Source organism: Nasonia vitripennis, assembly GCF_009193385.2.
Source record: "Nasonia vitripennis strain AsymCx chromosome 3 unlocalized genomic scaffold, Nvit_psr_1.1 chr3_random0001, whole genome shotgun sequence".
NCBI classification, from domain to species: Eukaryota; Metazoa; Arthropoda; class Insecta; order Hymenoptera; family Pteromalidae; genus Nasonia; species Nasonia vitripennis.
This window is the reverse complement of record NW_022279620.1, coordinates 279,038-291,062: the sequence shown is the minus strand read 5'-3', so window position 1 is coordinate 291,062 and position 12,025 is coordinate 279,038. Positions and strand designations below refer to the sequence as shown.

Below are 12,025 nucleotides of genomic sequence, written 5' to 3'. Positions count from 1 at the left end.
GAGCGAAATTTAAAGTTATATTACTCGTCCCCGAGCGATCAAGAGCTACATGTACGCTTTACATTACGCCCGCTTTATATGTAAGCAATAGTATACGTTTGGTACAAGTATAAAATATATAGTCATTTCTCCTAATTGCACTATGTACTATTGCCTCACTTTAATGAAGCTTCGGCGTTTGATACTGTAATAATTGAAGGTTACCGTGAATGGTGATTGACGCGATTTTTTTTGAGGATTACACGTATTAATGTTTTATTGTATTAATATTAATATTATTTGCGAAGCCTCGTAATATGATTTTGAAGCATTAGTAGATTTTACGACGAGTACATTTTGATTTAGCGTAAAATACGAATTTTTGTAAGCTTTATTTAAATGACTATTAATAGCTATGGTTATTTTTGTACCATTGGGTAAGTATACAAAAATTTCCCCGTAAACATGTTATAATATAGATGCGTTAACTTATTAAGGATATCCCATCGGAATAGCTGACAGAAGTTTCGAGAATACGTATATTCTCGAAGCTAAATAATAAGAGAGCGAATGTAGGCGTGTCTATGTATATGGGTGTAAGCCCTATATATGTGTTTATGTATACGCGTGCGGCGTTCAGCGCGTAAGCGCGTCTAACCAAGTCTGCCTCAAGCAATAGATACGAGCACACGCATAGGAGTTCGGAAGCCCTCGTGTACATCAAGTCCGATGAGTCCAAGGACGATGATATTCGGTGTGTCGGAATAAAGATTGCTGATTTTATGCGCACAATTGGAATTATTATCCCGCCATGTCTCCTCTAATCACCAATATAACTAATTACCATACAGTTAGACCATTTATAAGAAATGCTGACATTTATTTTAGGAAAAAAGGGCTCCATTTGATTAACACGTTAACCAACTGAAATGGTTAATTTTCTACCATGGTTATACTATTATTACGTAGCATTTAACGATTTTGCCCATAAACGCTGAAACATTCTTGCGGTGGCAACATCAAATTTTAGTATCAACAGAGGCTTTAGTACATAGGAAATAAAACCTAATAAATTAAAAAATAATGCCTAATTAACAAATAAATTAATTGTTTATTTTACTAAGGAATAATTGTAATAATTATTATTTTTATCTATCATAGTTATGATGTTGAAGAATACCTTACCCACATCGCTAGTTTAAGGCGATATCATTTTGCAAGAGGTTGGTAAAATTATTGTGCATTTTCACTGTTACATTTGTACAACTAAGAAAATAATCCCTGGTAAAAATGTTAACAAGTTGGAGTATAATTTAGAACTACAGTTGTGTTTTAAATCTTGTGTACAATATAATTAAAATCTTAAAGAAGTCGTAAATTGACTGTATTATCCTTCTGACGGATTTATGTACACTTCATTTAAAAGTGTAATAAACATCCATACTACCATATTTGCTTATCTCTTGTTAGTAGCAAAAATAAAAATTAAAATTGATTTTAGACGAAATATCATTGGTTTTAAAATTCCAATTTTTATTAAATAAAATCGTTTGCATAATTCTATGCACGAAACGACAAAGTACTTATTTAATTTGAGCTATTTTATCGGTTGATATTCGTTACAACGATTTGTAATAAGCATAGTTAAGTCATAATATATGGTCATTAAAGAATATCAACAATTCAATTATACGAGCTAGTCAATTTTGTACCAGGATGTTTTTTGATTTTTAATAAATCTTTAAATAAAAATGTAGACAGATAGATAATTATCAAAATGCAAAACAAAACAAAAAATACTCTCTTCTTTTGCATGTATTTACTAATAATTATTACTTAACTAATAAGTTAAGCTATTATTCAGAATCAACTTATAACGGATATAACAATTTCTACCAGTTTATTTTATTACTTTGCAAAATGTTTATACTTTGAACCATTGATTAATATCGTATATAAAGTTTTTCAAAAATATTCTTTTTTCATTGTCACTCAAATTTTTTTATAAGTATATTTTTTCTTGTGATGTCCTGCTTAAAATATGGATAGTAATTAGTTATATAATAGTAAAGTTATGTCACAATAAGTTGTATGAACTCTGTCGGAAATATTAATATAGTATTACAGTACACATTTCTTGAAATCAAATTATTCATATTTGTTAGTGCACGAATATAATGAGCGCTTGCAACGGCCTCTACGACACGCAGCTGAGGAAGAAGAAGTGGAAGAAAATGACAAAGACAAAAATTTCCCCGTAAACATGTTATATGTTCAATGTGGAGGAAGTACAAAATGTACACTTTGGTATAAATGACGTAGATTTTCTAAGAAACGAACTAAATCCCGACGCTCGTCCAGATATATAAAACCAAGCATTAACAATTTTTTTGACATCGATTTAAAAAAGAAACAAAAAATAATAATTACTTAGTTATAAAGTTGCATTCTGTCTTTTAATGATATACAAATATACAATTTTTTTCTATTTCTTTGTAGTGCAAAACATTTTTAGAATGTTTTTATTTTGAATCGATTTTTTTTTTGTGACAGAATAAAATGTAAATAGTTAATATGTATGTGTGTATGTGTATATACACACACATAATACGTTGAAAATTAAAAGTCGACATAATATAGCTGTACGTAAAATACAAAAATCAAATAATTCATTTAATTTGAAATTTTAGGACAAGAATTTGAGAACGATGTTCCCGTGCATCGACGACGAAGACTACATTTCGGTAATATTTTTTTTAAGTAACAACGTATTTATTATTAGATTTTATCCAAGCTGCTACAAAGATTATATTATTACTCATGCAGTGAGAGATGCAGAGCAGATACCCGAACCGTTAGCTCAGCGAATTCTCCCAGTTCGAAGACGAGACAGGCCACGTCAAAATGCCAATGCTGCTGCTGAAGAACAGTCAGCTGTACGTAGACGAGGAAGACCTCGAAGAAACGAAAATATACCTGACAACGCAGTAGTTGATGGACCAGCCCCATGTAGACGAGGCAGGCCTCGACGAAACGTACCCGCCGAAGAAGTAGTGGACGAACCCGCTCCACGTCGACGAGGCAGGCCTCGATGCAATCGAAATGTGCCAGTCGAAGAAAATATAGAAGAAGCTATTGAAGGAGGCATTAGAGAACACGCTAATGTAGAACCAGCAGATATCCAAGCAGGCATTGGAGAACGCGCTAATGGAGAAGCAGCAGGCATTGGAGAACACAATGCAGAACTCATTAGAGAGGCCGATGAAGCAGCCAACGAAGAAGGCTAACTCATCGGAGAAAACATTGAAACAGTCAACGAAGAAGGCTAACTCATCAGAGAAAATATTGAAACAGTCAACGAAGAAGGCATCAGAGAACACGTTGAGGAGATCATTCCAGGACTCTAAGTGGTTGAGGAACCTGACGCAGCAGTTGGAGGACTGGCCGGAGAAGTTGAAGAACCTGACGGGGCAGTTATAGAAAATTTTGCTGAACCAGACATCGAGAGTATTGTCGAACCGATGGTCGATAATCCCGTACCAAAGAAAACGAGAAAGGTTCGCTGAGGTGGCAAGAATGTGGGTAAGTAAAATGTCATAAGTTATATACTATTGGAATGAGCTACTGTTCATTTAGTACACAATCTTTCAATTTACATACTTATCAATAGTTACCCCTTTCTTTAACAACCATATACTTTGGACGTATTTTACGCGTTCTATATTTTTTAATTTACACTTTTAATGGTTAGAATTTCAAACATGCACAGAAATCGCGTGTGAGCCTAACAAATAAATAATAATATTGCCATATTCTTTTTCAAGTAGGATATGAATAAAAATTAAAATCGTTTGAATTAAAATTAGGATTTTTTTTATATTGTTGAAAATTAATTATTCTACAATATCATTGCAAGTTAATAAAATAGAAACTCCCGCTTTTATTCGGCTAGCAAACAATCCCTGGTAGCAGCGTTCCCGATAAGATACCCAGAAACTACCGAGAATTTTCAAATCTGGCAAGTTTCCAGGGTAGAATCTAGATGAAAATCTCGATAAAATAGACATGATTTCTCGGGAGAATATCGGTAGGATTTTTTCCCCGCTATGTATACTTAACATAACCTTACTTTTTTGCGAACGATCTGTTTTGCAAAAACACATTCTTTATAATTTTTCGGGAAAATAAACAGGGCAATATAAACAGATAAATATATAATTTAAAAAATTAATAAATAAATAAAAGATAAAGTAATCAATTTCATATTTGAGATATGTTCAACTTTTTGTATTGATTATGAAACATACAAAATGTTGAGAAAGAACATTATTTTTACATAATAAATTAAAGGATGGATGGAAACATGGAAAGTGATGATAAATATATAATAATATATAATGGCTAAGGCCATTTTTTCACGTTGCATATGACATCCCTTAGGACTGAAATCAGGTCTTTTTCTTCCGTGTTCTGGTTCTGCTCTGCTCGTACCCCTGATACTATAACTGAAAAAGAAATATATAATTACAATGTTGTTTTATAAGAAGCTTATCATATCATATTTATATACAGCGCTTATACAGCACTTTGAGCATACCATCCATACAAGAAGAAAATTCACAGCCTCGAAGTTTAATTTTTTCCTTGTGTTTAACAACTGTAATTTTAGAATCAAGCTCTTTTGACATGAATTTTTCATTATATTCACAAATGACTTGCTTATGCTGTAATTTTTGTCCATAAGTCGAGTCATTTCATAACACTGCAACGAAAATATACTTCTTTAAGTAAATATATACAAAAAATATGTAATAATAATGATAAAATAATGCTTGAAAAAAATTAACAAAAAACTTACATCATGTTTGAAGCATAGGTCATTTTTTAATAAGTCATTAAACTGATCAAACTCTTCCACAGTTTTTAAAGGTAGATCAATATTGTACTTTGTACATAACTCAATTTCAGTATTTAACATATTAGTAATACATTTATCCATTAGAAAAGCTCGTGTAGATTCTTGGTTTTTTTTTTATTTCACTGACTTCTTGGACAAGAAGATTAATTTGAGCCATCATTGCACTTTCGAAAGCTGTAATCATACAAAAATGACTGTTCCTCTTTGTTTTTCTTCTCCCATTGATTCAGATGCCTTAGCTGTGTAAGAACTACCAGATATTACTGGTGGCGAATTCGCTGGAGATACCTCCTTTTTACTTTTTGATTTCTTCTTTTTTTTAGTTACATGATTCTGTTTGTCCTCTTTTGATTTGCTTTTTGGTGATTGGTTATCTAAATTTTTAATTTTATATTAGGTTAGTAATATTATATATTTTTTATTATTAAAATGATGCAAGAAAAGCTAAAAAATACCTTTTGGTTCCTCATCTTTCTCCTCATCTCCGCTAGCTTCTGAATTAGGGTTCTTTAAACTTGGAGCATCTGATTTTGACTTGAATGTATTCTGCATAGTTAAAATTTGGCGTATTAGCTGTTGTCGTCTAACAGATGCTACCAATCTATCTTGGTACTCAGAAAAGTTGTCCTCAGATTCCAGCGACAAACAATGTTCTTTATATTTGAGAACTTCAATTTTCTCCAAAGCCTCCTCGTAAGTTTCTGTAAAAATATATCAATCATTGAAATATAAGATATCTATAGTAAACAAATCATTTGAAAACTTACTTGCACGTCCTATGATTGCTACGTTAAGTTTAGTCAAGGTAACCGGTGGATCAGGCCACGCTTCCTATCATACTCCAACCACTTGCTTGGAACGACATCATATTGCTCTATCTTCCTTTTTCGCCCTTTATAGATAAATTGTATGAAGGAAAAATCATACAGTTCAACATCGGAATCATCACTTTCACTGCTACTCATCCTATATAAGGAACAATATAGTTATTAAGCTTATATTTTTATAGATCAAAAAACGATCACATAGTAAATAGGTTAGTTTTTACAGAAATTTTCATTTTGGTTTTGTAAGTTTCTTTTTATTTAAATGTAATTATTTAATTTTCTGAAAAATAAAACATCAATGAACAAATTGCATGTTTTACCTTGCTTACAACACCAATAAAAACACAGATACTTGAATGTTTTTAACAATGACTTTAGTAATACTGAAATGAGTTTTGTAAGTGCAAAAATATTTCAAGTTCACATTTATTTATTAGATGGGCCTCAAGCACTACTATTGAAATGTTATTTTATAGTAAGTTACGTAAGGTTACGTGAGACTATGTATGTAAACACAACACGAAATTCTCTTCCGACTGACTGTCACGTGCAACGATCGTTTGCATCAGCTACAATGGCGATGACAGTTGCGATACCGTCACATGACAGTCACTCGGGATAGAATGAATCCATGGCGAGTGTACATAATCCAACATATCAAATTTGAATTTTAAGAGATAAGTTAGAACAAAACTGTAGTAAAATATTAAGTAAAATACCTTATAAAAAGTTTGTTGGTTAATGGAGTAACGGAACAACCACATTTCTGGTTGCCTCTTCCGTAGAGTAATTGATTTGAAAATTTACAAATTTTTGAAGCATTTTTTCCAGGTGTACTATTATGATTGTATTAAATAGATTACCTACTTCCCAAATATTCAAAAATTCGGAATCACATAGTGATTTAAACAATGCACTTTTTCTCCGATACTTTTTAACTTGCACTAGAATTCCAGTTGAGTCAGAAATAAATTGAGAAATGACTGCCACGCTCCAGTCTTTCAAAAGTACAGTATTGTTTGGATGAGTTGCAGATAAAATCATCCCATTAAATTTTAATTTAATGATTTTCTTTTTCTTTTGAATAAGCACTTTTGTCTCTGAAGAAGCTTTTGAAAGAACGGTTGAAAATTTTTCTCTCTCCAGGACTCGTCGACAGTATTGGGTTACTATATGCGTTGGTGATCTAAGCATACTGCTTATTGATCCTAGGTAGGATTCGAAGCAAAACACACTCAACTCGTTGAAATTGCAGCCTGTCGTTTCCACATCATCTCATAAATGTATTAAATTGTGCACATTCAGTGATAGGAATGAGAATCCATATATCGGAGATGCCGTGTCTACAAATTGCTTTAAATGTCTTCTAGCCATATGTAAATGAGGTAGTGGATCACTGTATGACATCAATCGACATGCAGTGGTAAAAAGCATGAATGAATGATACATTTCATCGGACACTAACTTCTTGAGCACGACAGGAGCCGCATACAAAGCGAAAAATTTGAACTCAACAGCTTTGTACTTTGCATAATCACTTGTACACCTCATCTTTATTGGAAATTCTGCAGGAATATCACGGTTTATAGATTTTGTTCTTCATGACAATTCACTTTTAAATTTGCACTTAACCTGACTGTGTGACGTGTATCTAATTGCAAAAGATATTCTAAAAGTATTTTCGTGCACCCTAAGTATAATAAGTGCATAGGGTCCAAAATAAATTGCTGCACTATATTGATAGGAGGCTGTATCTGCATCAGAAAAGACGGACTTGTGTGACACTCTGGATCTTCAAAAGATCTAAATCCAACACCAGTTATTTTTTCAGCATTCGTATCTAAAAATACAGTTACTTTATCCACTTTTTTACCCCTCACTTTGCATCTTTCACAAGCTGCAAACGCACAATGACCAACGATGCACTTCACAAAGCTTCTTGCTGGCGAATCACAAATAAAGATACCATTTTTCTGTAACTTGTTTATTTCTTTTACAAAGTCACACAAATATTCTTCAGCACTTTCTGGTTTGCCATCACCAGCAAATACTGATACTGTGAAAGGCTCGTAATCGTCTCCCTTAGAATATACTTTACAAAGAATTGGCCAAACAGTGACTGTAGAGGACTTAAAAGGTGAAATGCCGTCAATGTGTACTATTAGTTCCAGTATACCAGAGTCATGTAAATCAACGTTAACTGTGTTCTTCAATTTTTGTTCAATGCCAAAATAATAAAATTCTCCCATGCTGTCCTCACTGACTTTCATTGGCTTAATGTCAAACTCAGTATTACTTTGCAAAAGAGTTTTTGTAGTTTTTGGCATATTTATGTTAATCCTCTTGTTCAAAATTTGCAGTAATTTATTGGCTTTCTCTTGAGGTACATTGTTGTCAACAATCCACACTCTGACTTCGTCAACCAACTGATTGTTATTGTTTTTGTATTCAGCAAACCACTGTTCCAATTTTGAATTGTCATTGTCCACCACAGACTCACTCACATTCCTACACCGGAATTTCACAACATTCGTAGTAGAACATTCGTCAGAAGGTTTAATTAGACACTTCTTTTCTGCAAATAAAATACTGCTGTATTTATTAAGAATGTTAGCATGTTGACTTGCTAGCTGCTTGTTGACTTGAAGACTTTCTTCTTTATTTTTTTCAATTAATTTTCTCCTCTTCTCTTTAAAATCACTGTACTGCTCTAATAACAGTTGCTTTTTTCTAGCCGCTGATTGTTTTTTCAATTTTTCTTTATACTGCTTGCAACGTTCTTGATTCATTGTACAAGGTTAAGAGGTTAGGAACCTTAGAGTACTTTGCTTTTCACTTTCACTATACTTAACAGTTATTTTTCGGAAAATAATTTAATGCGCTAGTTTACGTTATTAGACCTGTTTCTTGAACACAGCTATCATGGGACTTGAAAAAGTTATAGTACATTAAAACTCTGACTCCGTTTTGGATTTCGTAGATATGTGTATACATATATAGTACACGACGCCGCGGCGGTAGAAGCCATACGAGACAGTTACAAGTCTTCTCATTCTTTACAGTGTGGCCTGGACCGTGCGCGCATGCGCAAAAGAAAAAGGGAACTTTTGCTACTCCGGTTTCAGGGTAGAAATCATGCATATTTCTCGAAAGATTCTGGATTTCAAATCTACCGAGTCGCTAGGGAACGGGCCAGAACTTATCGGCCATTTGCTACCAAGGATACTACAAGTTATAATCTCAATTAGCAACTTAAAATCCCCAGACGTTTCTAGAAGCCGTGTTTTCCGAGCAAAATAAAAAAAGAAAGTTTAATTTATAGGATGTATGTTCTTCCACTTCTGTAATAGTTCTTATACATTTATACTATTACGTAAACTGTTTTTATTTATGTATATAATAATTTCTTTCGATTGTATTACTTCTTATAGAAAATCTACAAGAAGGTATTCGAATCTAAAATTTTATTTTATTTTACTAATTTATGTTACTAATTTGACAAAAAATTACTATTACTATTTACAAATTTCAAATAGAACGTTAGCTAATAATTGGAATCATTATGCTGTTTTTTAATTTGTTAATTTCATATTAAAATAGTATAACATGCAATAACTGTACAAAATAGGTGATTCTCTCATCAGTTAAATTTGTTTCAAACATATATGAAACACATGCGTATAAATGTTTCCTGCAATTGTCCTTAAACAAAAAATTTATGACAAAAGGACAAGTGTGGGTAACACTTATGCGTCTGTATTGCATATACTACTTTGTCTAATAAGGTGCTCTAACAGAGTTCTCTTTCTAAAAACGATTTAAAATAAACTATGAATGTAAATTAATTGAAAATAAATTTATTCAAAAATATATTTTATTAAAAAATCAAATTAAAAGAACAAAATAAAAGCAAATTTTAAACAAATTTAAAAAATTAAACACGAAAAATTAAATTGAAAATTGAGAGAAATAAAAGAAGGATGTAAAAGGTTAAATAACTAAAAATTTAAAAAAATAAATTGTGACGAGACACGAGTCTCGCAGATGTGTGCGCGCTCGCAACGAGCGAAAGGCGAATCCGCTCGACGCGGAATGAGCGCACGCGCGCAACATTCGCAGGGCGAGTCCGTACGAGCACGGAGCGCGGCAGCCGGCGAGCGACTCAGCGACGACGCGTCAGGCGGTGCGCCGTGAACGCACCTATACACATCTGCGCCGCGCGCCTTTATAAGGCGGATCGCGCGGCACGATAGGCAGTTCTACTCGAGCTCCACTCCGGGTAGTATCGTGCGCACACGTTACTACAAGGAACAACGAGAGATAGACCTACGACGACGAAATCGTCTCGTTAGCCCACGTGACGATTTAGTAGACCAACCGAAACCCGAAACTCCGAAACCCGAAACTACGAATTGCCATCGTGAGCACATGAGGCAATCCGGAACACCCGAGCGACATCGAGCCTCGTCTACGTCAGCACACGTGGGCGATACCCGCTGCCACCATAAAATCCTAACCTACATTCCGACACATTGCTGACACCCTCTGCCACTGTGAGCCCACAGGGTTAAGGGAGTAACAATAGTTCCGCCGGCGATTCGCCCGGTCGTGCGCTCACGTCCTGGTGAAACAAAGGTAAATTCCTAACCAACAAAGCCAGCCTTACGCCGACATCTTACGACTCACTTTATCTCTGTGCGTACACGGGATAAAGAGAGGAACGAGACAATCGACGAAGATTTGTGAAGCCGTGCGCTCACGACTCCACCGTACCGAATGAATTCCTAACCTCAAAATTCGCCACCGATCCGTCATACCGCCACCGGACCGAAACACCGTAGCCGCGAACACCGAATCATTCTTGTAACGAAATCGTGTATATATTCTTGTAAATTGTCAACCGCGTTAGTTTAAACAATTCTAATTGTAAAGGCGAAGTATTTTTAACAAGACGCATAATTGATTTCTGTTTCAGCCGGGATTTAACAACTGATTCCAAATTGCTATTCTTTACTTATAACTTTAACGAAATATATTTCGTTATTGTTGAGAATATAAAAACAGACTCTTTTTTGCCCCTTTCCCTTATCCTGATCCTGGAACCGACTGACTATCCAGTCTCTTGGGGAAAGTTAAACCGTTACAAAATAAATCAATCATAATTATAATAATAAACACTAACTATAAAAAAAAAGCTTTTTTGAAGATTAAATAATTTAAAAAAAAAAAACTGTTAGATTTATACATTGAGAGAATGTACTATTTTGTTCTTAAGTGTAAGAATCAACTAAAAAGTAATAATGTGGATATCGCTTTATTACGTAAACAGCATTATAAGTTACGCTATAAAAATAAGTTTCAATAACCTTTACATGCTTACCGTTAAAACGTAACCTTCACGTAAGATTTTATAGCTACTAGGAAATCTAAGTACGCTTTGCGCACGCCTTATCATGTCATCAATTATATCTTTCCAGAAAGATTTTTAATTTTGCCGCCTGCTGAGTACTTAGAGTTTGAAGCGTTTATAGGTTATGTAATGAAATTCGCGATCCTTAATTCTTGTATTAGACGAGCAATCATTAATTAAATTCTTCATAACAAAGTCCATCACTTTTTTAAGAGAGGATACGGTCGCGAATATAAAGTTACTATTTGCGTACATTGTTTAAGTTACAACTTTACTAAATATCAATTTATCTAATGATACGAACATAAGTTTTTGATTTTCGGAAAATAATTTAATTGATTTTTTGAATAGTATTTATCTTCTTGCAATCGCGATCATTCGTATAGAAGAGTGCCGAATGGCACCAACTTTACTGATGTTCACGGTACTTGAAAGAATGTCTGCGAATTCGTTGTTTGGTGAAATTAGAGTGCCGACTGGCACCTTCTTTTGTCCAATCGACGAATCTATGGCTTGACTCAATTTTCAGTGGTTACAAATGACCACGGATATATTTTTTATTTCTTCATTTTTTTTATTGAAAATTATTGTAAACATGTATAATTTAAATAGCGTAAAAACAGATTATGATACAATAGATGTATATTATCAAAACGTTCGTAATTGATTTGTGATCATAATTTTGTAAAAGCTAAAGCAAGTACAAATGTGGCAAAAAGTAAGCAGGTGATGGTTATGAAACTTAAAGATTGCATATTTAAGATAAGTTTATTGATCTTCTCGAGATGAATGTAAAATTAATTAAAAGTTTTTTTCCTTAATGTTTTACTAGACAATTCTCGGAAAGATCGATAATCTCATCTTCTAAGTATGCATTGAACGTAAATAACG

The 12,025-nt window shown here is 33.6% G+C and overlaps 2 protein-coding genes across 16 annotated transcripts in view; both read right to left on the bottom strand.

Annotated features, from left to right (window-relative positions):
- Nucleotides 1-12,025, bottom strand: part of LOC100680356 (steroid receptor seven-up, isoforms B/C) — a 210,580-nt gene that overhangs the window by 23,405 nt on the left and 175,150 nt on the right. The gene's annotated exons all lie outside the window — the stretch shown is intronic.
- Nucleotides 4,245-10,638, bottom strand: LOC107981994. Of its 2 annotated transcripts, XM_031925573.2 has the most exons (6): nucleotides 6,444-10,638; nucleotides 5,665-5,863; nucleotides 5,353-5,598; nucleotides 4,838-5,271; nucleotides 4,577-4,741; nucleotides 4,245-4,484 (listed from the first exon to the last, which is right to left on the bottom strand). In XM_031925573.2, the coding sequence occupies exon 1, from the start codon at nucleotides 8,511-8,513 to the stop codon at nucleotides 7,308-7,310; it is 1,206 nt and encodes a 401-aa protein (XP_031781433.1). In that variant the 5' UTR covers nucleotides 8,514-10,638; the 3' UTR covers nucleotides 4,245-4,484; nucleotides 4,577-4,741; nucleotides 4,838-5,271; nucleotides 5,353-5,598; nucleotides 5,665-5,863; nucleotides 6,444-7,307. The 2 variants fall into 2 exon arrangements, with proteins under 2 accessions (XP_031781433.1, XP_016844541.2); XM_016989052.3 differs by having other exon boundaries at nucleotides 5,665-10,638.